Raw genomic sequence first — 25,802 nt, forward strand, 5'->3', positions numbered from 1 at the left:
CTTTTTTTGAAGGAAAAAACAAAAGCCCACAGTACTGATGCCTCGAGGCTTTGCTCTCACCAGCCACATGTAGCATTTCAGATTGCCTTGCTTGGGGCATCCATGCCATGTAGGCAGGAGGACTTTTTTCCACTTAAGAAGCAGTTTTCCCTACATATAGGCTACTAGCACACATGCCGCTTGGGTGAGAAGAATGCAGAATTAGTGTGGCCAGCTTAGGAGCCCCAGAATGCTCAGTGTTAGACCTGGGAGCGCCATCAGAGAGATAACCGAGGCCCAAAGATGGAGGGGGATTGCCTCACATCACAGAGGGACTTATCCAGCCTCCATTTTTGCTTTGCCAAGCAGCCTTTCCTTGTTGGCTCAAGTGTTGGGCCCTGAGGCCACCAACCTAGCCAGCTGGATCCAGGGAGGTAGAGGCTGCTGTTTCAGACCCCGAGAATCCCCTGCCTTTCCCTCCAAGCCAGATGGAGGAGAGGAGTGGGAGTGACACCCTGTGGGGGCAAAGGCTGAGGGAGCTGGGAGCTTCAGTATTCCAGATGGGGCTCTTACCAGGGGCCAGATTGTTCTGACATGGTCCTGGATGTGTGTGTGTACACAGTATATATGTATATGACATGTGTGTTGTGAGTATATACAAAGTGTATATATGTGTGAGTACATGTATGTATATATGTGAGTATAAATGTATATGTGTATATATATGTGTGTATGTATATATATGAGTATGTGTTTGTGTATATGAGTGTATATGTATATGTATACATGCAGGTATACATATATGTGTGTGACTAGGCCATGGGGGGTATATATGTGTGAATGTATACATATATATGTGTGAGTACATGTATGTATATATTTGAGTGTAAATGTATTTGTGCATGTGTATATGTGTGTGCATGTATGTATGTATACATGTATGTGACTAGGCCATGGCTGTGTGTGTGTGTGTGTGTGTGTGTGAGTGTTTGTGAATGTATGTGTTTGCTGGCATGCTGGTTAAAGCCAGCCTCCATCTAAAGGTCTTCATTAGAGCCTGGCCAGACAGCAGAGGGCCCAGGTTCAGGTGGACTCCCCCAGTCACTGTCTCTGTCCCTTGCAGAGGAGTCCAATAAAAAGCACCCGTTCCCCTGCCCTACCACGTACCGCACAGCGCTCACCTACTACCTGGACATCACCAATCCTCCTCGAACCAACGTTCTCTATGAGCTGGCGCAGTACGCAGGAGATCCAGCTGAACAGGAGCACCTCCGCAAGATGGCATCCTCATCGGGCGAGGGCAAGGTGAGCCTTCCCCCGGTCCCCAGCTGAAATCTGGCTGCTCCAGCCCTGCCGGCAGCCTCACTCCCAGCCCCTTTCGTTTTCCCTCCTTAGGAGCTGTACCTGAGCTGGGTTGTGGAAGCCCGAAGGAACATCCTGGCCATTCTTCAGGACTACCCCTCACTGCGGCCCCCCATTGACCACTTGTGTGAGCTGCTGCCCCGCCTGCAGGCCCGCTACTACTCCATTGCCTCCTCCTCCAAGGTGGGTATGAGAAGGATCGAATGTAGCCAAGTGCAGAAAACTGAGGTCCAGAGAAGGGAGAGACTCAACCAATGCCACCTGGGTCATCAGCAGAGGGTCTTTGCTAAGTAGTGAGGGCCTGAGTCCTCTCCACATAACCTGTGAGAGCCTTTCGTCTTGCTGAGCCTCAGTTTCCTAATCTGCAAAATGAGAATAACAAGAGCAGTGCCAGAGCCTGCCTCGACCTGTTGTGAGGTCCAAAGGAGATGGGCATGGGGAGCAAGCGCTTCATTGTTGTTCTGTCCCTGTGCCTCATGGCCTCGTGCCCCACAGCCTCCTGCATCATTTTCTTGCCCCTTCAAAGTGGTTTGGCCCTGTACCCCAGCTCCGAGGCAGCCAGTGGATGTCTGGAGGGCAGGCAGCAGAAGGGGTGGGGAGGTGGAGGTTCCTCTGAATTTGGGGGGGAGTTCGGCAGCAGCCACCTCTGACCCCAAGGTAGCGGTGGACAGGGCTCCAGGTCAGTAGGCATGCATCTGAATGAGAGAAGCCCTTGACCACTGCCCTGCTCTTTGCCTCTGGCTTCTTAAGAGTAAGATGGCGAGAGCCCTTGGACTGCTGTTCTCCCAGGGTGAGACAGCCTTTCAGTCCCCAGGCCCTGGGGATGCAGGTACAGATAGAGCTGCCCATTCCTTGTGATCGAGAACTCTCAGGCATGCTGGTGCCTTCTCCTCAGCTCCATGAAGTGACCCGCTCATGCACTCAGCTGGGATGGTCAGGGGCAGGGCCTATTGGCTCCCCATCCTGGTGGGTAAGGGAGGGAGAGTGCTCAGAGTGGGGCAGTCAGGAAAGGCTTTATGGAGCAGGCTCTGCTTCTGCTTGGCTGCCTCTGGAGGGATGAGGGGGCTTCTGTGAGGGGAAATCGAGGAGGGGAATTCATGGCTGGGGGAGGGGGGACAGCCAGAAGACTGGTCTTGAAGCTTGGTCAGGGGACAAAGGTTTTTGAGGCCAAACAGGACAGGGGAGCTGCTGGAATGTGGAGAGAGGGGAGGAAGTGGTCATCCTGTAGTCTAAGGAAGATTCTTTTGGCAGTGGTATGGAGATGTTCAGGAGTCAGGGAGGCCCAAGGAGAGGCTGAGGGGAGGTTCTGGACTCAGGGGTTTGTCTCTGTGAGAGAGAGGTGGGGGATGGGTGTGAAAAATGTTTGATTGGACCTGGGGAGTGAGGGAGAGCTGTGTGTGTATTGGTGGGTGAAGAAGTTAGGAAGAAGGTGCCCCTTCACAATTCAAGGGGATGGAAGCAGGGGTGGGGTTAAGGGGAGAGACCATGAATTCTGTTCTGCCTCCTCATTTTCAGAGATTGGAGGAAAGAAGAGGAGAGGGAGGTGATGTCACAGGTTTAGACAGGAGGGGGAGAAGGTCAAGGGCCTCACTTCCCCCTGTAAAGTAAAAGGAGATTATTCCTAGTCAAGGGCTGGGTAGCAGAAGCAGCCACTGGAGCAGCCTTTGGGAGAGAGGGGCAAGGGCAGAGATTTTGAGGTGGGGGCCAGGGAGTGTGTTTGGGTTGGTGAGAAGGGGGCCAAGCAGGAGAACCAGGGAGCTGGACAGACAGGAAGCAGCTTGGCTGCTTATGCCTTGGGGCTCACACTGGGAGGCTATGGTTGAGGGCTCTGCTGGTGCCCAGACGGCCCCCTTCTCTCCCTGCCACCCCACCAGGTTCACCCCAACTCCATTCACATCTGTGCTGTGGTTGTGGAGTATGAGACCAAGTCTGGCCGGGTCAACAAGGGTGTGGCCACTAACTGGCTCAAGGCCAAGGAGCCTGCCTTAGAGAACGGGCACAAGGCCACAGTGCCCATGTTTGTGCGGAAGTCCCAGTTCCGACTGCCCTTCAAGCCCACAACGCCTGTCATCATGATTGGCCCGGGCACCGGCATCGCCCCCTTCATGGGCTTCATCCAAGAGCGGGCTTGGCTGAAAGAACAGGGTAAGGCGGCCTTCTCCCCCTCCTCCTAGCTCGGGTCCCCAGCCCTCCCCCAGCCCCAGGCTCTGGCACACTCGGGACCCGTGGTCAGACCCTACTCTGGTGCCCCCAGGTAAGGAAGTTGGCGAAACCGTCCTGTACTACGGATGCCGCCGCGCCGATGAGGATTACTTGTACCGGGCAGAGCTGGCGCAGTTTCAGAAGGATGGGGTCCTCTCCCAGCTTAACGTGGCCTTCTCCCGGGAGCAACCTCACAAGGTGGGGCCTTGGAGAAAGAGAAAGGGAGGGGGCCGGGGGTGGGAGAGACGCGGTGGGCGAGGCTGAGCCCCGCCCAACCCCGCGCTCCTCTTGGCCAGGTTTATGTGCAGCACCTGATGAAACAGAACAAGGAACATCTTTGGCGACTGATCCAGGAGGGCAGCGGGCACATCTATGTGTGCGGGTGAGTGAGGGTGCGGAGGGGCGGGCCGAGGCGGGGTGGGGGCGGTCGGAGGGGCGGGGCCACCAGCTCCATCGCCCGCCTTCTCCCTTCCTCTAGGGATGCTCGGAACATGGCCCGGGACGTACAGAACGTGTTCTGCGAGATTGCGTCCGAGTTTGGGGGCATGACCCAGTCACAGGCTGTGGACTTCATTAAGAAGCTGATGGCTAAGGGGCGCTATTCCCTGGACGTCTGGAGCTAGGATCGACCCGCCCCACCCTGGGGACTGAAAAGGGCCTTGGGCAGGCAGCCCAGCCCTCCCCTCCCCCCAACCCCAGCCCACCACTAGACCCGTTGTACAAGTAATCAGTCCTTTTCTTATCGCCTTCTCACTCTTACTAGGTTGTTTCCACTTGACCTGCCCATGGGTGAGGGGGAGAGTGAAGGGCCCACCTTCTGTGGTAAGCCTGGCCAAGAAGGGCCAGGGGACCACCAGGGCAGAGCCCACCGGCTGCCAAGCCCTAGCTAATGGTCACTGCTTAGGATGCCCCATGGAGGGCATGGAGGCAACATGGCTGCTTCTGTGCCCCTAGGGATATGGTGGAGGATGGGGTCAGAGCAAAGCTGCCTTCTGCCCCAGGCCATGGCCCTCTACCTCAACTCCCAGGTATGACTGGGATTTAGAGTGGGGAGCCCAGCTCCCCTTCCTTTTGGAAGAGGAGGGAAAGGATTAGACTGATCCCTATCCCAGTGACTGAAGGCCTCTGGCCAGGGCTCCCTTGTGCCAAAGTGCCCCCCTCCTTCCCTCTGTGTGTGGGCTGGGAATACAGAGGCCTTTGGCTTGTCTCCTGCCAGCAGTCCAGAGCCTTGAAAGAAGGAGACCTGTCAGTGGGGAGGTGTAGGAGGGGAGGGGAGAGAGATGGGGGCAGCCTCAGCCCCAGGGCCTGTGCCTGATGCAGGTGATCCTGGTGCCTCAATGACTCCCAAGCCCTCCTTCCTTCCTTTCTCTGAGTTTCCTTCCTGTTGGCCTTGGCCTTGGCCTCAGCCAAGACCCAGACTTTGTAAAGAGAATGCTGGGTGTGTACCACAGAATGTCCAATGAGTGTAAATAATTTTGAAACATCCTTGATCTTTGGAATAAAATTGTTTTGGTTTTTTTTCTGTATCTGCCCTTGGAGTAGCTTTTAATTGGGAGCAGCTTTGGCACTGAGCTCTGGAACCTCGTGCAAGCCAGCTGTTGTTGTGGTGTGAATAGGGGTTATGAGAGGACTTTGTTAGTGATATTCCCCCTCTGAAACATTAAATGTGAAAACTGAACCAAATATCCTTGTGTCAATTTGTTCACTGTGAAAAGAGCCAACATTTCCCTGCTGCTGTGCCCCGCCCCCGCTCCCCATTGGTTCCATTGACGTAACCAGAGGAGTTTGGGAGACCTTCTACACCAAGACCAAGTCCCTGGAGTGCCCAATATCCCTGCTCTGTCCCTGGCAGATGGGGACTAGCGGGCCCCCCAAGCCAATCTGGGCACTGCTGACATGGGACTGCCTTTCTGGGGCCAATAAGAAAAGGCTTCCACTCCAGCTGCCTTCAGCCCCATTCCATGCCTTTATTATGGCCATGCTTCTCAACTCCCATAGCTTCAGCACCAAGGCACACAAAGGGCCTAAGGGTAGGAGGTAGGAGGTAGGGGCCCTGGAACACTGGGAACGAGGACCCCAAAGTGCAGGGCTCAGGGCACAGAAGCTGACTATGAGCAGAGGGGTCCAGGCCAGGAGTAGCTGGGGAGGCAGGTGTAGGGTACCTGCCCTTACCCAAGAATCCACTGTCCCTGTGGCCCACCAGCTCAGGCAGGGAAATGGGGTTGGGGAGCACAGGGAGAGTGGGACTGTTCTGGGCTCATTGGGGGCTCAGTCACAGATGTTTCTGGGTGAGAAGGTGGCAGCTGCCATGGCCTCAGCTCAAGGCAAGGCTAGGGAATTGGGGCAGAGCTTGTGTGGTGCCCAGCCCCAGGCTCAGTTCTTCTTGTTTCTGTGTTGGCTGTGGAACTTCTGGTGAACCACACGCAGAGTAGTGGAGAAGTTACCGAGGAAGAGGAAGAGGAAAGGAAGGCCGCACATGAGAACCTGCAGGGAGAACAGGAGCCATGGCAGACGTCAGCCACCTCTGGTTGGGCAGGGTGGCCCCTGCTGGGCTTCCTCCCCTCCCCTGGGCAGCACTCACCTGCCACTCCTTACACTGTGGCTCCCGGGCCAGCTGGAACAGGGTCACTGCGTTAAACAGTTGCCAAAACTAGAGAGGATGAAATGGTGCTGAGGGGGAGCCTGGCGTCAGCCTGCTGCCCCTTGGGAGGGGCCCAAATCTGTCCCCAGCTTTTTACTTTGGGCAGGGAGTAGGGGGAGGAGTAGACTCACGTGACCAAAGAAGAGAAAAGGGAGGAGGAAGGTGAGGCCCCTCCACATCCAGGACTGGAAGCCCTCTGGCACAAAGAAGAAAGGAGGAGGGGAAGGGGACCCAGCATTAGCAGCAGCACCCAAGGGTGAAGGTTGCCAAGAGTCAGGCCCTTCCTCCCCTCCAGGGTCCCAGAGATTGGTGGGAGAGGAGGGAACAAGAAAGGAAAGGCTCCACTCACCCACAGTGAGGTCCATGTTATGCCTCTCGCCCAGGGCCCGCAGGCGGTATAGACAGCCACTCTGGTAGTAGTATTGAAGAAACTGTACAAAGCCTGGCAGAGAAAGCCCAGAGTGAATGTAGTCCTGCTATGGAGATGCTTAGCAAGGGGAATGAGAATGGGGAAGAAGGTTCTTTCTTTCTCCTATAGGCACAGGGGCATTATCCTTCACCCCAGCCCCATGGCTCCCTGCCCACCCAAGAGGGCAAGTGCAAGGAGATTCTCAAGTCCACCCTGAAGGCAGTGTTGGGGACTTGGGGGAGGCATATGCTGAAGGTCCTTGGCTACAATCTGAGACACTCACTCTGGTACATAGAAAAGGATAGAAACTGATCTCGAAACTTCTGGTACATGAGTCCATCAGGCCTGAGGAGAGAACAGGGGAGGAGGATGATTTGGAGAATGACAGGCCTGCTTTTGGGCAGTCCCCCCTCCCTCCTCCCATGGCCCTGGGTCCTCCATGTGGGTGCTAGACTTGGGAATGGGGACACCTTGGTCTGAAGCCTGGCTGTGTGACCTTCTGGAAGTCACCCTCTCCTCTCCATCTGTCACCTTTTCCTATACAATGTGAGCCCTTGACAAGATGACCTCAGAGCTCCCTTCTAGCTCTGCCATTCAGTGGCTCTGAGAGACAGTGTCTGCATCGGCTCTGGGGACAGGCTGAGGAAGGCAGTGAGAAACTGGGAGAAGAGGCGAGACGAGGAGGCTCACCATGTCAGCATGACTCCGGACAAGAAGGTGGAGATGTAGTGGTGCAACACCCACCAGCCTTTGATCCTAAGACAGGGGTAGAGGGACTGCTCATCTCCCCTTCCCTCATGGCCCTGCACCTCCCCCACCTCTCCCAGAGTAGCATATGGGGAAAAAAACCCAGAGAAAGGAAACCACAAACTCCCCCACAAATCCTAGACTGGAGAAGGCTCCTCACTCCATCCACCCACCTCTTCAAAGAATTCCAGGGGGTGGGGGTGGGGTCAGAGGGGAGAAAGAGGCAGCAGCCAAAGAGGGGAAGAGAGAAGAGACAGGCCAGGCCCAAGGTGTGTCTGGGGGTAGAGGGAGGGGGAAGGGCTCACCGGGACCCATTGTTAATGAGGATGCTTTCCCGGATGGTCAGTGTGCAGTAGTACCACACCAACAGGAAATTGAAGGTTGCATCTGTCACCCTGAGGATGAGAAAGAGGAACTTAAACCTAGCTTGGAGTGGTGGGGAGAGGAGAGGGAAATGTGAAGAAGCTCATCGGGCCCTGGGCTGGAGGCCTGATCAGGAGGCCCCACCTACCCCTTCTTCAGGCCTGGCAGCCAAGGAAGGAAGTTTTCGGTCCAGCCCTGCCCAACTCAAGGCCTACCTAGAATTGAGGAGGAAACGGCAGGTGAAAGAAATGATGATGAGGATGATGGTGAGGTAAAGCTTGAACTTCTCGTACTCGTCCTTGTAGGCAAACCTGTGGATAGGAGACACCCAGGTCAGGGGGATGGTGGCCAGGGAATGAATCTGTCACTTCTGGTTCAGTCCCCTCATTTGACACGGGACAACAATAAGACCAAGGCCTGCCAAGGGGCTTGCTCAGTCACACAGAGAAGGGAGCAGATGAGCATTCCCATGCAACTCTTGGGACACCAGACCCTGTAGGCCTCCCCTTCTAGAAGCGGCTGGATCCAGAGAGGAATGGGGAGCAGAGAAATCCAAGGCTCTGGATTCTCTCTGACGACAGGGACATGGGCTAGGGCATGAGGGAAGGGGAAAAGAGCCATCCAGGGCTGGGGTAGATTACTTAGCCTGCTTGCTGAGGAGGGTGACGTTGACACTTCCTAGGACGAGACTCAGGTAGAGCCTAGAGGGAGGGACATAGGAGAGAGGAGTGAGGAGAGGCCCTGGCTCCACCTCCCCACCTTGGGCCCTCCCCTCCATGGGCCAGGGGAGAGTCCAAGGCAGCGCCCCCAGCACAGCCCTGACTTTAAGGATCTGAATAGACTGAGAAGACAAGGAGCATAGACCCTGGGGGAGGGGCGGTCAGGGGCTCCCCTCCTAATGCTGCCAGCAGAGAGCAGCCAGGGCTGCAGGGCAGGGGCTTGTCCTACGTCTCCTTACCCATTTTTCTTGGGCAAATACGCTTCCATGTCAAAGAAGACCCCCTGTCGCTCTTTGATCAGGTTCTCAATCTCCTGCACCATTTCCTCCTTGTCAGATGGGACGGAGGCTTTGCATCTGTAGGGCACAGTGGGAAAAAGGGGGCTTGGCCCAGTTGGCCATCCCAGGGGCTGGAAAGGCAGAGTTTCACCCAACCTAGCAGTCAGTCATGTTTGGCTGTGGATCCCCCCACATCCTTCTCCTCCACACCACCTCCTCCCTGCCCAAAGAGCTGCTGCTGCTAGATTTGGACACCCCGACCAGCCTGCCACCCAAAGCGGGCTTCAGATTTCTCAAAGCGCTGCCCACTCTCTCCCCAGGAATTCCAGTTTTGCAGATGAGCAGCCTGGTCAGAGATCAAGCTATCTTATCTTGGCCTCAGGGCTCACATGGAGCCCAGTTCAGACTCAACTGGGATGTGCGAGATTCTTTGCAATAGCCACTGGGCTGGGCCTGGTCTCTGCCCAGTTCCATGGCTCTCCCCAGAGCATGGATCTTCCCCTGGGGCAACCCAGCCCGCATAGTCACATACTTCTTTAGGGTCAAGGCCAGTTCCTTGAGTTTCTTCTTCTGACGGGCAATGGAGGTTGAGCAGCTACTCTGCAGCTTGGTCAGCTGCTCAAGCTGCAGTCGGTACTGTCGATGGGTCTCCTGGGGAAGGGAGAAGCTGGGGCTGAGTCAGGGGGACAAGGCTTGGGGACCAAGGGAGAGGATTTCCAAGGTGAAATAGGATGGTTTCGTGAAGGGACTTCAGAGGGCCTGGAGTCACCAAGAGAGGGGCTGGGGAGTGGCAGAGCCTGGCTCCCAGGGGTGGATGAAGTCAGCCCACACCCTAAGATGCTTTAATTCTGTGTGTCCCTCAGGCTCTCCCCATATCCACTGCAGAGCCCCAAATACCATGCCCCTCAGCCAGCAGAGGAAGGAGGCTGCCATGCTAGGTCTGGACCCTGAAGTGGGGCTGGGGGGGATGCCTGAGGGGAAGATAAAAGGAAAATGAAGCCAGGCCTTGCTGAGGAAGGCTCTACCATTTTCACTTAACTCTTAGAGGAGAACCGAGATTTCTCCTGCTACTTTCTTTGGTGGGGCACTGGGCATCAGGACAGTGATCTTTTCCTCAATCATCTTTTCCAGATGATATGAACACAAGAGGTCCCCAAACCTCTAGGCCGTGTCTCATCTCCTGTATCTGACACCTATTGTGTCTGGGCTGGGCAACGTGAAAACCAGCCCATTGGCCAAGGGGGCCACCTCCTCCAAAGAGGCAGCTCCACCCATTGCCTGGGCCCTGGCCCAGGGATCCTGAGGAAGTGGCATCCACATGTCCCTCTTATCAGTGAGCTAGAGGCCCTCCCTGCCAGGTCTCTCCCAAACCTCCCCAGCAACAAGGATGGCCCGGGATATTCTTCCCTAAAAGGCCATTCAAAGTATTTAATGACTTAAGGGGAGAGAAGTTGGCATTAGGGTCAGGCAAGGATTGTGTCTTCCCTTAACACATCAGGGGCTCCCTAAGGATGAAAATGAAGCCTCCCCTTCAGAGCTAACATTAGGCTCTTGGCCCAGGGGGCCCTTTATCTGTAATGGTAAGTAAATGGGCAGTCCCCAGACTAGGCCATGAAGGGTGTGGACAGGGGAGGCCCACCTTTGGCCAGTGCCTGCCTGCCTCCTCACCCACCACTCCTAGTTCCTGGCCCTCTGCTTTTAGGGAATGGGGAGAGCCAGGACAATAACTGATAGCTGGGGAAAATAAGCATTCTGGCTTCCCTTCACTGGTCCCTGCCCTTGTGGATTAAAGTCTGCCAACTTTAGGTCCCTGGACCTCTCAATGCATCCAAAGCTAAGCCCCAGTGCATTCTGGGCACAAGCTGTATGTGACCTTCACCCAAGTTCCTACTGAGGGGCCCTTTGCCCTTGGGGGTGGGACTCTTAGAAGAGATTCTCGATTATTGGGATTGGCAACAGGTCAACATGAGGAAATTCTCCAGGGTCTTGGTGGTAGTGGGCCAGAGGAAACCCAAACTATCCAAACTGGAGAGCCTCCATGTTTCTGGATAAAGCTACACCCAATGCAAATACATACATTGTGGAGTAAGGACAGAAAGTTCCCTGGCAAGGAACACTAAGAGCGTGCCAGGGAAGAGGGAGGCTGAGAAAGGGTTCCAGGTGTGGTTAACAGTCCCCAGTTCCCACTGGATCCGGGATGTGGTTGGCTTAGGCAGGTAGGCAGGAAGGCAGGAGACCCTTTGGTGAGTGGCCTGGCAGCCCAGGGGTAAGGCCCACTGGCCTGCTCAAAGCAGTGGCAAGGCCGCCAGCCTGCTGGGCCAAGGGGCACATTAATGACACTTCCCCAGGATTTCTGGCCCAAGTCCAGCGGTGGTCTAGCTGGCCAATGGGCTGGTTAGTTTGGTGCCCAGCAGTCAGGTCATGGGGGACACAATAGGGCTGGTTAGCTCTGCAAAGCAGGAGGTGGGATGGGGCCAGCCAGAGTCTTGTGACACCCAAGCATGTCAGATAGTTTCCCAGGAAAGCAAAGATGGTACACCCCTTTAGATGGCTGACAAATTCCCGCCTTTTAACGGTAGCTTTCCAAGCAAACAGTCACAACCTGGAAATCTCCGTGGGAACCCTGGCAGGGACAAGGCTGTCTCACTCCAGAGGGGGCAGTGGCCACATATGGATGACTCCTGGAGCCTGTCTGGCCTTCCTGTTTCCACCCACTTCGTTATAGATCACAGTCCCAAGCATGTGAGAGACCCCAGACCAGGCTGGGGAGGGTGGCCCTGGCTCAGACTTTACAGCCTGGGAGAGCAGGGTGGAGGTGCAGTGGGGGCTCAGGAACCTTGGACTCCATAGCGGAGAAAGGGAGGATGGAAGGAGGAAGTCAGACTCAGGCCCAGCTCATGAGTGGTGTGACCTTGGGCAAGTCCTCTCCCCTCCTGGGGCCTCAGTTTCCTCATCTGTGAGGTGACAGGTTTCCCCAGCTGCAGACTTGGCATTCAGGACGCCAATGCCCCCAACAGACCTGAGGCATTCTCGATCGGTCAAGCCAGGGGAATCAAGCCGGGTGGACGGACCTGGGCGGCCAGAAGGTCCTCCCTCACTCCCTCCAGGGCTCCCACCGCCGCCCTCCACGCCGCAGCCAGCCCATTTCTCCGCTGGGTCAGGCGAGGCCCGGGGAGGCTCCAGAGGGTCCCGACCCTCGGGATGGGCAGCCCCAGCTGACCAATCGGGGCCCGCACCTGGCCGGCTCGGCCAATGGGCTGCAAGGGCGGGCCTCGACCGCTCACCTGGATGCTCTGGAAGTCCTGCTGCAGCTCGTCCCAGTCCCGCAGGCAGGCGCCCACCGAGGGGTCGGGGGAGCCCTCCATGAAGGTCCCGCCGAGCCCCGCGCCCTCTCCTCCAGCTCCTGTCGCTCCTGCTCCGGCCACCGGCGCCGCAGCCGTCCCCACCGTCCACTTCCGGGGTCCGCGCCGCCGCCGCGGGCCAATGGGAGGGGGCGGGGCCTCAAACGGGGAGGGCCCCGCCTTCGACGCCTGGGCCAATCCTCGTCCCAGACGAGGAGGCGGGGCTCGTGTGCGGCCCCGCCCCCGTCCGCCCGAGGCCGAGGATGCAGGGATGCGCTGCTTCCCGGCCCAGCTGACCCTCGGGAGGAGAAAAGTGAGGCTGCTGCCCTGGCGGGTGAAGCCGGGCTCAAGCACGGTCTAATTAGCTGCTCTGTTCTGCCCCAAATCGATGAGCGGACCCTGCGGAGGCACCTATTATGTGCCGGCCATGGACACGAGGACAAAGGAAGGAGGGAGCGCGGGAATGAGCCACAGACTCGGGGTTCGAATCCAGCTGTCTCTGAATCCCGCGCTCCCTCCCAGATTCAGTGAACTCTAGTGACTCCCTAGGACTTCCAGGATCAAATATAAAACTCTCCTTTTGGTTTTCAAAGCCCCTCCTAACTTCCTCCCTTCCTCCCCAACTTCCAGTCTTGTGCCACCTCACTCCCCTTCACCTGTTTCCCCAATCCAGGGACATGGACCTTTTGCAGCTTCTCACACATGACAGTCGGCATCATCCAACTTCCTGCATTTTCACTGGCTCTCCCTCATGCCAAGAATTCCCTCATCTCTGTGACTCGACTTTTCCAACTTCAAATCCCAGCTAAAATACTATCTTCTACAAAGAAAGTCTTTCCGGATTCCTCTTAATTCTCTAAATTACCTAGTCTATAGCTTGTGTGGCCAGCTAGGTGGTGCAGTGGAGCACCAAACTTGGTCAGAGACTCATTTTCATGAATTCAAATCTGGCCTCAGATATTTACTAGCTGGGTGACCCTGAGCAAGTCACTTTACCCTGTTTGCCTCAGTTTCTTCATCTGTAAAAAAAAAAAAAAAGCTGTGGAGGGAAATGGCAAACCACTCTAGTACCTTTGCCAAGAAAACTCCAAAAAGGGTCACTGAGAGTTGGCATGACTGAAACAATTCAATAACAACAGTGTCTAGCAACAGGAGATGCTTTAAAAAGAGCTTTTTGATGTATTGTTTGACTCACCAGTTGATCAACAACACTGGACTAATTGAGCAGTCTGTCTTCCCTTTCTTTTGGTCATAAGAAGTGGTAGGATGGGCAGCTAGATGGCATAGTGAATAGCATTGAACTTAAAATCAGGAAGAATTGGACGTGACTGAAACAACAGCTTGTCTGTGCATAGGCTGTTTGCATGTTGTGAGTTCCTTGAGATTAGGGACTCTTGATTTTCTTTGTAAATCTAGCAATTTAACTTGGTGCCTGGCACACAGAATGTGCCCAATAAATGTTTGTTGACCTGATTTGACTGGATTCCATCTTACAGACAAGAAACAGGCACAGAGAGATGAAGCCCATGTGACTTGACCAGGATCACACAGCGAATAGGTTTCTAGAACTGGGATTTGAGCTTGAGTCTTATGATTCCTTCTATGCCTCCCCATCCTGGGGGCAAACCAGCACAGTGGGAGGCTTCAGAGTTTTTGACTAACACCATTCCCAACCTCAGCTCCTCCAATAACCAGAGTGAGTCACCACATGCAGGTATATGTTGAAAATTCAAATAGGTGATACTGGGCCTGGAAAATGCAAAAAAAAAAAAAAAAATGGGGGAAGATCTTGAATCTTAATCCTCAGGACTGAATTCTCTGGGATGGGCTCTATACCACTCACAGAGGCAGACTTTGACAACTCCTAGTTGTGTCTCCTGCAACAGAGATCTGAAGACAATTCACTTATAGCACATCAGAGGCTTTGGTTAACTGAGGTTATGGAGTAGAAAGGGCCAATTTTATTTTATTTCATTAAAAGCAGTTGTTGTTTCTGTTGGGGCTCATCACCAGACCAGATAGGGGCAAGTCATGGAAACCTTCAAATCAAAATTAAAGATCCCCAAAAAAGCAATGGTAAACGCAAGACTAGCATACATTACAAATGCAGCAGAAAGTGTCAAGGGTGTCATCAAATATAGAAAGAGAAAAAAGATGGGCTGATCAGGTTATGTAGTGAGAGTGAGTTGTGTTTGTCCTTCGTTCTTGAAGAGGACCATGATATCAAGATGATGACATGACTTGCAGTTGACTTTGATTTGAGGGAGGGAGGGCTGTGCAAGGTCACCAACCTCACTTTCTCCTCCGGAGCCATCCAGGTCCAGTGGCCTGATATTGATTGAAGGACAGATGGACATGGCCCAGATAATGGGAGACCCTAGCCCTTTTAGGCTAAGGTCACATTCTCACTTTGAGTGAGATACACCCATTCAATGAAGAGGCTTCTTTAAGTTACTCAAAGGATGACTCCTTTAATTAAAAAAAAAAATCAAACTGAGAGGGGAAGACCCTCAGGGTTCCTCATAAAAGGGAAACAATTACTATTTCATAAATACTAAGTGAGAGTGAGTAATAATCACTGAACCTCCTGCATGCTCCATGGGTATCTTCCATGTAGCAAAAAATTTTTTTCAAAGACAACCAAAAAAATCAAGGGACATGAAAGAATCACACAGTCAATAATAACTGTGAAAAGAATTTTTGAAGCAAGTTCCACTGATAAAGACCTCTTTTCTCAAACATATAGAGAACTGAGTCAAATTTATAAAAATAAGAGCCATTCCCCAATTGGCAAATGATCAAAAGATATGATCAGTTTTCAGATGAAGTAATCAAGGCTATCTATAGCCATAAGGAAATAATACTCTAACTCACTATTAATTGGAGAAATGCAAATTAAAACAATTCTGAGTTACTACCTCATACCTATTAGATTGGCTAATAGGACAGCAAAGGTAATGACAAATGGAGGGGCTGTGGGGAAAAGGAGATATTAATGCACTATTGGTGGAGTTGTGAACTGATTTGACCACTCTGTAGAACAATTCAGAACTATGCTCAAAGGGCTATGAAACCATGTGTATCCTTTGACCTAGCAATACCACTACTAGGTCTGTATCCCAAAAGAGATAAAAACCAAAAAGGCTTTTCTGGGGGCAAAGAATTAGAAATCGAGGGGATGCCCATCAATTGGGGAATGACTGGACAAGTTGTAGTATGTGATTATGATGGAATACTATTGTACTATAAGAATGATGAGCAGGATGCTCTCAGAGAAACATGAAAAGACTTGCATGGGCTGATGCAAAGTGAAATGTACTATGTACAAAGTAACAGCACTTTTGTGGGATAATCGGCTGTGAATGACTTAACTATTCTCAGTAATATAACGATCTAAGTCAACTCTGAAGGACGTATGATGAAAAATGCTCTCTATCCCCAGAGAAAGAACTGATGGTGTCTGCATACAGATTGAAACATACTTTTTTCATTTTATTTTTTGTGTTTTTTTGTCTGTGTTTTCTTTCACAGCATGACTATTATGGAAATGTTTTGTATGACTATACATGTATAACCTATATCGAATTGCTTGCATTCTCAATGAGGAGGAGTGGGGAGGAAGGGAGAGAATTTGGAACAAACAGTCTTAAAAATGAATGTTAATTGTTTTTACATGTAACTGGGGAAAATAAAATACAAAAAAGAAAAAAAGAAAATCACCATTTATCAAAATGGGTTTGGCCTCCATCTGTTCCTCAATCTTGCTTTCTAAAGAGAAGTCAAAAGTAAATTATCATGTATCTTTTTAAAGTTTCTTTTTTGTTACATTTTAAGTTCCAATTGTCTTCCTCCTTTCTTCCCCACCCCACACTAGAGGCCAACATTTTACACACACACACATGCAAACACGCTCATATATGTGTTTATGTATAACCATACTTCTATTTATCAGTTTGAGATGGATAGCATCTTCCTTCATAGGTCCTTTGTAGTTGATATGAATATTTATCATATTCAGAATATTTATCATACTCAGAATAATTTACTAGTATTCTTCAAACAATATTACTGTTATGATATACAAAGTCCTCTTGATTCTCATTTCACTTTTCATTATTCATGCATCTTTCCATGTTTTTCTAAAATCAAGTGACTAATCATTTCTTACAAGGCAATAGTATTCCATCACAATCATATGCCACAACTTGTTCAGCCATTCCCCAATCGATAGGCATCCCTGCAATTTCCAGTTTTTTGCCACCACAAAGAGAGCTTATATGTTATAAATATTTTAGAACACATAAGTTCTTTTACTTTTTCCTTATTTGCCTTGGGAAACAGGCTTAGGAGTGTTATTGCTGGGTCAAAGGCTATACAGTTTTGTAACTCTTTGGGCATAATTCCAGATTGCCCTCCAAAATGGTTGGAACAGTTCATAGTTTCACCAACACACATCTGAAGCACTAAACAGACCAGTGCCACTATAGCAAATGAATTTCTACTCTGTCACCTCATCACCTGTGGCTTCTGCCATAGAGTGTCCTGGGGGCTCTGCAGGCTTGCCCCAAGAGGAAACCCATTGGCCCCTGAGGGTCAAAGTTTTCTTTGCATCTCTTCCCGATTTGATGCAGATGCAATCTAGAACTGTTCCTGTTTCACATGATGTTTCTCCTGAGAGGCAGATTTGTAGGGCACAAAGATGCCAGCCATGGAGTCAGTTAGGAATAAACTGGTTTCACTCCTAGGCTCCTTTCTCTCATTGATGAGTCCTCATCAATGACTCACACCATTCTTAATTCTTCTTCTGGCTTTATTTTTTATTCTCTGATGAGTGCCACCAAACATTCTGTCGAAAGCAGATCTTATCTAAAGCATGGGGATCCATGAACTAAAAAAAAACCACAACACATTTTTATCCCTATTTCAACATAACTGGTGTCCTTTGTTATCCTATGTATTTTATTTTACTCATTTAAAAACATTATTCTGAGATGGGCTCCGCAGACAGACATCAAAGGGATCTGAGACACACAAAAAGGTAAAGAAGCCCTGATCTAAAGGTTAAAGGGAGTAGAAACCTTGCTGACCACAAGCAGCTCATACGCTCTGATTGCCCCCTCAGGGGAACATCCACTCTGACTTCTGCCATAGAGTGTCTTGGGGGCTCTGCAGGCTTGCCCCAGGAGGAAACCCATTGGCCCCTGAGGGTCAAAGTTTTCTTCCTGATTTGATGCAAATACAATCTAGAAACCATAAAGTAATATGGTCCCCAAACAGGTCTGGCTCCTTTTGAAAATTCTTTCATAGAGGGATTTCTGTCCTTTATAGAAAATCCTCATGCCCCCCACCCTCATCCCTTCCACATGTCCATCTCTCTTTTAAATCTGAGATCTGGAAAGTACAGAAATGCCATGATTGTGGAGCAGGTGCTGGCTGCTTCAGCAAGGGATTGAGTTGGGTTTGTTTTTGACTGGGTCTCTGATTTCATTAGCATAACCTCTCTCTACAAATATAATTGGTATTCTGCAACATACAGTCTTAGAGAATTGTTTGGGGGCTCCTAAGAGGTCATTGTGACTTGTCTAGGGTTACATAGTCAGTGTGGGTCAAAAGCAGGACCTGAACTCAGGTCTCCAAGACTGGCGCTGTACCCATTATGCTACTCTGTCTCTCAGATAGGGAGTTAAATATCACAAATAAAACTGCTTCTGTTTCACATGATGTTTCTCCTGAGAGGCAGATTTGTATGGCACAAAGAATGCCGGCCATGGAGTCAGTTAGGAATAACCTGGCTTCAATCCTTAGTTTTTCCAAGCTTCAGTTTCCTGATTTGTAAAATAGGATAATAATCTCTGCACTGACCTTCCCTGGCATTGTTTCATAGGATCACAAAAAGGACATATAGTCCAACTCTTTCATTTCCAGATGGAAACCCTGATGCTCAGTCTGTAGCAGGGTAGCAAAGGCTTGGTTTGAATTCACATCCTTGGCCTTTTTCATAATACAGCCGACACCCTACTTTAGCCAGTTGAGCTCACTGAACTTCAGAGCAATCTGCTCCAGAAGGAGGTTTATTATTCCTCAGGCAACATTCTAAGTAAGAACTGGGACTTGATCAAGATCCTAGGAGGATCTCTGTGTGGGCTCCCAATAGCTCTAGAAATGTGGACATCTTTTATTAAAAAAGCACAGACCAGCAGAGAAAACCAAGGAAGAAGGCAGGGAAAAGAAAGATAACTGGAATTGGGAATAAGATATGGGATGCTTCTGGAGATCCTTCATTCTGGGCCTAATGAAGGCATGGTTCTCATTGGTCAGGATTCAAGGACCAGAAGGTGGTGCCTGTAGTGAGGAATGATCACATTAAATCCCATCCTGTTCTTCAGATACCAGAACCCTATAACTCTATTTGGAATCTCACTGGGATCTGGGGATCGCTGAGGCTTCACAGCTTTGGAGATCCAGAAATTGTTGAATTTTGGTTGAGGACAGAGGACCCTAGGAAGACTATTTGTTTTTTCATTCCCCTTCTCCCCGGGTTCTAAACCACTCCAAAAACTCTTAGGACAGCCCTGGGGCTGAGGTAGACCCTGAAATGGCAACCTTGGGCTGTGCTGGGTCTCATAGGTCCACCTTAGTCCAAACCATGTCTCAGGAAACTTCGGGCACCCTTGGAGCCTCATTGTTGCATGGGATAAGTTTTGTACACCCCTGTGCACTCCTTCAGGGCAAGGGGCTGAAGGGTACCCACCTAATTGTTCTGTGAGAGTATAAAATGACTTTGGTGTGGTCTGCAGTGGGGGAGGATGCCCCTTCAGTCAGGCTGGAAAGCAGTGTTTCCAGATGTGCTCCCTCTGGGCCAAGGATGCAAATGCAGGTAACACTACTTTGTTCACAGACCAGGAACTTGAAGAGACCTCATGTAATCCAGCCCCCTAATTTTACAGAGAAGGAATCTGACATCTAAGTGGGGCAGGGCCAGGCTGATTCCTCCTCCTTTCCCTCCCTCCCTCCCTCCCTCTCTCCCTCCCTCCCTCCCTCCCTCCCTCCCTCCCTTCCTCCCTCCCTTCCTTCCTTCCTTCCTTCCTTCCTTCCTTCCTTCCTTCCTTCCTTCCTTCCTTCCTTCCTTCCTTCCTTCCTTCCTTCCTTCCTTCCTTTCTCTCCCCAATACCCTCAAAGGGACTGTCCTAAGCAGTGCCTGGAGACCACAACTACTTGAGAATTCTGGAATCAAAGGATGAAGAGGGGAACCATGAGAATCCCCTCCCTCTGTTCTGGCCCAGGATGGTCAAAGAGTCAACCTCAGCTGAAGTGAAGAAACAGAAGGCTTTGTTTTTCTGGGAAGCTTCTGGAAAGGGTCAGTAAAGGGGATCTGAAACATCGGTGACAACGGCCCCATGGATCACCTTCTCCCATTCCACCAGCTGGTGCACAAAGCCTCTGTTGGGCCGAATGTTGTTTTTACAGTTCTGCATGTGGGCCCAGGATCTCTGCAAATACAGGAAAAAGAAAACCAAGTTTTGTCAAGAGAGTGGAGAGGGTTGTGGCAACTTCCTCCTTTGTATTAGCACAAGAGAGATAATGTTCCCTTGGTAATATTATTTTTCAATCTCTCCCTTTATTTTATTATGCAGTTACAAAGCATTTATTTTCTCCCCTTCTCAGCCTCCTTCCCCAATTTAAGAGGAACCCCCCCCCCAAATCTCTGTAACATACATGCATGGGTACATAAAGCAAATCCATACACTGGCCACATCTAAAAATGAATACCTTGGAAGTGTGCAGCATGCTCCTTCCTTGGTCCTCTGGCTGGCTGGTGTCATGGCCAGAGTTCTTTCAAGGTCTGATTGTCTTTGTGATGTTGTGGTTATTGGGTAATTCATTTTGCTGGCTCTGCTTGGCATCAATCACTTGTTGGCTGCTGTTTCTTTGACATACTGTAGTTTGAGTTCATGTGGATATCACACATGAAGGACTTTATGATTCTACCCTTGGATCTTAGCAAGTTTCATCCGGGAACAAACCACTTTTGCCTCCATTGGACAAATCCAGCAGTATGCTTGTTGATGGACTTCAGGAAGTAACGACTGTTTCCCCCCAAAATATTTCTGCAAACATGGAACCTGTTTCATTGTGTGTTCTGAGAGCAGCTGTTAATCTAATTCTTCTTACTTTTTTCAATAAGAAGTGGTCCTGGGACAAGTTGCCCTCCTGAAACTATTCTTTTATATTAAATGTTCTATGGACTATTTTACAAGGAGATACAATAAAAGTATTTGGATACAAGCTCTTCCTCTGTAGGCTCAAGGACAGCATGTCTGGTACAACTCCAGGAATAGTCTGAATAACAAACATAATGGTACCTCAACCTGTTCCCATGTAAGCTTGATATCCCACACCACAGTTCTACAGGGACAAAGTTGTTCATTATAGGTAGTTTGGAGAGATTGTGAAGTTCTGATAAGCTTACATCAGTTAGAAACCATGTTCAAAATTTCTAAGGATCAATGTTATGGGCAGATAATTATGGGTAACAGTTTGGCCTATGATAAGGGTTCAGTTAGGGCAGCCAGATGGTCCAGTGGATTGAGTGCTGGGCCAGGAAATCAGGAAGTCTAAATCTGGCCTCAGACATCTACCAGCTGTGTAACCCTGGGCAAGTCACTCAGTTTCCTCATCTGTCAAATGGAGAAGGAAACAGTACAAACCACTCCAGTATCTTGGCCAAGAAAACTCCAAATAGAGTCAGACATGACTGGAAATGACTAGAAAAGAACAAAACTGGTTCAATTTCTATACATGTTTACTAGCTGAGTTCTCTAAGTTATTTTGAAGTCTGTATTTACAGGATAGAGATTTGTCATCTGTCAGTCCATGAAAGATAGCAAACTTCTGAGATATGATTGTAGCCATAGGTTCATGTCTTACTAGGTATTCAATAGGTGGTAAATACTGACAGCCTGGAGTAAAGTGTTTCTGCCATTTCCTTGCAAAATCCACCATGGTCACTAAGTCTGGGCTCCTTAAAGGATATTCCTTCTGTAATTTCTGGTGCTGATGGTCTGGTGTTGAACTGGCATCATAAGCCCCTCACTTGTTTGACGTTTCATTATCAATATGCTATTAGCTGAGTTCATGTGGATGTTACCCATATGGTGCCTTTGGAGTTCATTCTTGTAAATGAGCCATTCTACAGATTCTATCCAGAGGTAAACCATTTTCAGTCATCTGAAAGAAACTCAAAGGTGTGTAACTATTGTCAGCCTATTACTATTGTAATTACCGTGCAGTAATTGGTATCTGCTTGTTCCAAAAGTATTTCTGAAGAGTTTTATTTTTTAACTATTAATTTGCTTCCTTCTTTCTGTAGAAAATTCATTTTTGTTTTTGTCTTTCCCCTATAGCCCATGTAAGATTACAGACCCTATGTTTCATGAATATTGATGGATTTTTGCTAGGACATTTTTCAAGTCCATTATAACCTATTTTATAATTCTGAAAATGGACGTTAAGACTGCTATTGGTAAGTTTTCATTCTTTAAGCCTACTCTTTTCATTCAGATTTGATTTCAGGATGCTGCTTCAGGAATATCTCTTGGATATTCAGCCTTCTCTCTGTTTTCTTAATGTGCAGTGTGTCCATAGATCATCTTCATCCATTTAGTTCAATGTGTCATCCACATTCAGGCTCAGTGTCTTCTTCAGTGTCTATCTTTCCTTGGTATACTTTAAGAACATTATACTTGTTGAGCCCAAATACCATTTTGATATCGTTAGAGAAGGAAATAACAAAAAGAAGGAGCTCTTTGCTTTGCTCTTTGATGGAGCCTTCTCCATATCATTCAGATGATTAGTAAGATGTTTTGGCTTGACTCTCTCTTTGATTTGGAAGTCAGACTTACTTCTATGTAAGAAGGATAATAACAGATTTCAGGCAGAAACAGAGAAACTTGTTTTCTCTGAAAACAAGTCATGATTTATGTCAGTTCCTCTTGACATAAGTTATACCGGTGGCATGTTTTAAATACAAACTAGTTTTTCAGAATGCATATCAAGGGCTTGTTAGTGCTTTCACTACACTTGGATATATTTTTGCATAGTCCCAGTAAGTGAACAAGTCACAAGTTGAGATGGAGTCAAAGGTTTTGCTATTATCATGAAGGCAGCTGAGATGTTATGGCATGTTGGGACAACTTGTTCAATAATTACCAAATAGATAAAGAGTCTCTTGTTATCACCTGTGACTTTTGGGGGTGCCTTTTTAATTCCTCAGTCAATATACAGTTCTTTTTAAGTGTCTACAGGTTTGAGGGATTAAATACTGTGAATGTATCGTATAAAGAACGCAAACATGTAAATGTCCTGCACAGGCTTCTTAACGTACATGGCTGCACTAAGACTTTTGAAACACCTTGTGTTTGGGGAACTGGCTGGTGTTCTCATCTTCTGGAAATGTATGGGATGCTTTCTCTTAATGAAGATAGGATCAGGTTTCTGTAGGGTAAAATGATTTGTAAGTCATTCATATACTGCTAAGGTACATAAGCCAAGAGCCACAGATTATCCTGCCTCCCCACCCCTTTGCAGGAGTGCAGAACAGTTGGAGTTTCAGTCACCTACCTTAACATAATTTCTGTTGATCATTTATTAATGGTGTGCACAATTCCTGTTTCTTGTTTGACCCAGCTCACAGTTTTGTTGTGTTCGGCTCTTTGGACCATTTAGAAACCAGAAATGTTCTCCCGGCTCCTTCTTCGGGGCACCTCTCTCTGATTACTTTGCCTCTGCATCCCTGTAGTAAAGTTTTTGCTCAACATTGGATTGTTTCTTTTATGCTTTGCCTAGCTTTGACTCCTTATATCACCTCAACTTTTGGATTGTTTCTTTCCATTGCTAATTAAGAGAATACAATTTCGTTTATACTTTTATTTTCCAAGTTCCATTCTGTAGGTTTCTTTTATGTTGCCTTTAATTGGGCAGTACAGCCTTCAAGTTTTCTACTGCATGGATGAGATATTAATTTTCCAAAGTCCATCCCCAGTTCTCCAGGACTTTCCCAAGTTGCTAATGCCATGCCCCTACTGGCATTTCTTGTTGGCACTGTATCCACAGCAATGACTACTACTTAGACTGTAGTGTCAAAGTCCTGAAATGTTCACATATTTTTATGTAACTCATGGTGTGACACATATTCATGGTGATATAGCAGATTTGAATTTGGAATTGTTCTGTTTTGGCATCATGGGTCTTTCAGTTGGATTTATGTGGTTATACTCAAGAATGACTGATTTAAGTATGTTCTTCTCCTTTTCAAAGTCATTGGAGATGCTGGTCTTGTATTTGTCATCTGTTTGGTTTTTAGGTATAATTTCTAAAGTTTGGATTTCCAGTGGCTTCGGCCTCAACCTTTCCCCTCTCTAGACTTCAGCAGTTCTACAACTTGTCTCTTATTTCATCTAATCTAGGTTAAAGGGTAACGTTATTTTTTTAACTCTTGTCCTATATTGTCAGTGGAATGTTGGTGACTTGGAGCTGAGGGTACTATTGATAAAACGCAGGATGGAGCCCTTGCCTATAACTGGAAAGAGCCATCTCACATTTGGTTGATATGGGAAAGCTTTTAGTTCATTTCATGCATCTTTGTGGCTTTCCCACTTTCCCAGTGAAGCCTTCTATGCGTACCATCTCCTCTGTTAGAATGGCATCTCATTAGAATGGATTATTTCTCTCTGTGTATTCCCAAAGTTTGGCACAGTGCTTTGTACACAGTTAAGTGCTTAATAAATGCTCTTTCTTCCTCCCTCCTTCCTCCCCTTCCTCCTCTCCTGCCTGCCTAACTGCCTATTCATTCCTTCATCTTCTTGACATTCAGAATTGTGGACACTGAAGCATTGCCACAAAGTGGAATTTTGATATTTCTGACTTACTTGAGTACAGCTTTCCTTCTTGTGGCCAGAGAATTTGCCCTTGGCTGTCATGTGCCAAGCTGACCTCTAAGGTGGGTGTCAGCCCACATTCCCCTGCTACTCTGTTTCTCTAACTCTTAGTAGCAGGCCCAGAGTGGGAGGATGCTACATGTATCTAAGAAGTCAATACAAAGTAATTTCACAGAAGAGAGTTACCAGCCATCAGATGAAGAGGGCAGAGTCAGGAAAGGCTTCAAAGTAGCAGATCTGGTGAAACAATAGCTCATGCTGGAATGGCTATACTGATGTGTCTTCCCTAGTGTGTGGCTGTCAGATCAAGACTCTGTAGGATGGCTAAACTGGTTGGCCTGAGGGGACGCCTGGTACAGTGGCCAGAGAGCACCCCGGCCTTGGAGTCAAGAAGGCTCTGGGTTCAAATTCCAACTCAAATACCTAAAAGTTGAGTAAATGAGGAAAGTTGCCCTTTTCTTGTCTTTGCCACTGATCTCGGCTATGTCGTTGAAGTTTTAACTTGAATCTATCTACACCGACACTTTCCCCTTGTCTTTCAGAATGCATAGAAAATTTCCCAAGATGTTCATGATAAAAGAATGTATTTATATTTAGTTTTTGTTAGTTACCAGGTGGCCATTAATACTGGGAACTTGAACCCTATACACAGTGAAGGAGGGTAGCATCTGCACTTAGCTTGAATGGATTTCCTCAATGAAACAGAATGAAAGTAATGTTAGACCAATAAGGCTCAATTTCCTGGGACTCTGACCACTGTACATCTTTTCTTCTATCCCCCAAGGACCTTACAAAAAAAAAAATACATTATTATCCAGGGCACTGCAAAAGATGCCTGCTCATCTTCTAACACAGTGAACAAGATATAGAACAAGTAGGGAGAATATGGAGTTTTTCACTGGCCAACATAGAACAACTCTAGGTTGAGTTTGTTTTGTCTCCTGATAGATATTATATGTATAATAAAAAGGGCAGGAATATGGGACAGGATGGTAAGACAATGGCTTTAATCTCTTTACTTAAATTTAGTTCTGACTTAAATTCATTTACCAACCCAGAAAGGATCTTGGAAAGAAAATGGGCTTTACTCCCCTACCTTCCACAAAGCTTTTGTGGGTATTTTTGACATCAATTTCTGAAATAGGTTTTGGAGGCACCAGATCCCCTTAAAGGGTTAAGTGAAAGGTATAAGAAATTTCCAACCCTAAATCAGATGGTTGCTTGGGATCATGGACTGTGATTTAGCCCTAAACACAGGGTCAAAGAAAAGATTTAAATCTTTGCTGAAAGACACTCTGCCTGGCTTCTGTTTAGCTCCCCTTTAGTGGGTATGGTCTCATGGGCGCTTGCCCTTCATTCTCAAAGAGGATCAAAATGACATTAGTGTGTTAGAATCAAGTTACAATGCATCTGACTATAGCTGATCAGACCAATACGAGCTCTACCACGGGTCGGGCTCAAGTAGTTCATGTGAACAATTGGAGTGGATTTTCTAAATTTGTGCATCCTACGTTTCTTTTGTGATGTTTCAATTCTGCTTTGCTCATAGAGCACAGCACCTTCTCTGAGGTGGGCATGCCATGTTGAGTAGTCCTGTGCCCATGTCTCCCATGCCACAAAATCAATTCCAAAGCTCTTAAGAGAGATCTTGAGAGTGTCCTCATATTGCTTTTCCTGACCATCATGTGAACACCTGCCCTGTGTGAGTTCTACATAAAATTATCTTTTAGGCAAGCATTGCTTGACATTTGAACAATGTGACCAGTGCACCAGAGTTGTGCTCTCTGCAGTACAGTTCGAATGCTTGGCAATTTAGCTCGAGAAA

General features: G+C 48.6%; 3 protein-coding genes across 17 annotated transcripts in view; 1 reads left to right on the forward strand and 2 right to left on the reverse strand.

Annotated features, from left to right (window-relative positions):
- Positions 1–5,226, forward strand: part of POR (cytochrome p450 oxidoreductase) — an 83,069-nt gene extending 77,843 nt beyond the window's left edge. For all 4 annotated transcript variants that reach the window (XM_072640244.1, XM_072640246.1, XM_072640245.1 and 1 more), the window contains 6 exons: positions 1,103–1,284; positions 1,375–1,524; positions 3,216–3,486; positions 3,596–3,741; positions 3,840–3,925; positions 4,022–5,226. In XM_072640244.1, the coding sequence (XP_072496345.1) occupies positions 1,103–1,284; positions 1,375–1,524; positions 3,216–3,486; positions 3,596–3,741; positions 3,840–3,925; positions 4,022–4,166 (980 nt within the window). In that variant the 3' untranslated portion in view covers positions 4,167–5,226. The remainder of the gene's footprint in view (positions 1–1,102; positions 1,285–1,374; positions 1,525–3,215; positions 3,487–3,595; positions 3,742–3,839; positions 3,926–4,021) is intronic.
- A 260-nt stretch (positions 5,227–5,486) lies between these two features.
- TMEM120A (transmembrane protein 120A) lies at positions 5,487–12,190 on the reverse strand. The gene is made up of 12 exons (XM_072640250.1): positions 11,985–12,190; positions 9,233–9,351; positions 8,662–8,778; positions 8,345–8,404; positions 7,919–8,014; positions 7,646–7,735; positions 7,284–7,349; positions 6,877–6,938; positions 6,534–6,626; positions 6,316–6,380; positions 6,125–6,193; positions 5,487–6,027 (listed from the first exon to the last, which is right to left on the reverse strand). Exons 1-12 carry the CDS (start codon positions 12,063–12,065, stop codon positions 5,917–5,919), a joined length of 1,029 nt encoding a protein of 342 aa, XP_072496351.1. The 5' UTR covers positions 12,066–12,190; the 3' UTR covers positions 5,487–5,916.
- A 4,647-nt stretch (positions 12,191–16,837) lies between these two features.
- Positions 16,838–25,802, reverse strand: part of STYXL1 (serine/threonine/tyrosine interacting like 1) — a 59,150-nt gene continuing 50,185 nt past the window's right edge. For 6 of the 12 annotated variants that reach the window (XM_072640252.1, XM_072640251.1, XM_072640259.1 and 3 more), the window contains exon 9: positions 20,156–22,535. In XM_072640252.1, coding sequence (XP_072496353.1) covers positions 22,356–22,535 — 180 coding nt within the window. In that variant the 3' untranslated portion in view covers positions 20,156–22,355. The other 6 variants (XM_072640253.1, XM_072640262.1, XM_072640261.1 and 3 more) reach the window with 4 other exon arrangements.

The sequence above is a fragment of the Notamacropus eugenii genome, chromosome 2 (assembly GCF_028372415.1).
Source record: "Notamacropus eugenii isolate mMacEug1 chromosome 2, mMacEug1.pri_v2, whole genome shotgun sequence".
NCBI classification, from domain to species: Eukaryota; Metazoa; Chordata; class Mammalia; order Diprotodontia; family Macropodidae; genus Notamacropus; species Notamacropus eugenii.

Coding starts and splice junctions, on each gene's coding strand:
- TMEM120A (XM_072640250.1), bottom strand. CDS start 12,065: ATGGAGGGCTCCCCCGACCCCTCGGTGGGCGCCTGCCTGCGGGACTGG. Junction 6,939..7,283: donor TCCGGAGTCATGCTGACATG/GTGAGCCTCCTC, acceptor TTCTCTCCTCAG/GCCTGATGGACTCATGTACC. Junction 6,194..6,315: donor CTTTTCTCTTCTTTGGTCAC/GTGAGTCTACTC, acceptor CATCCTCTCTAG/TTTTGGCAACTGTTTAACGC.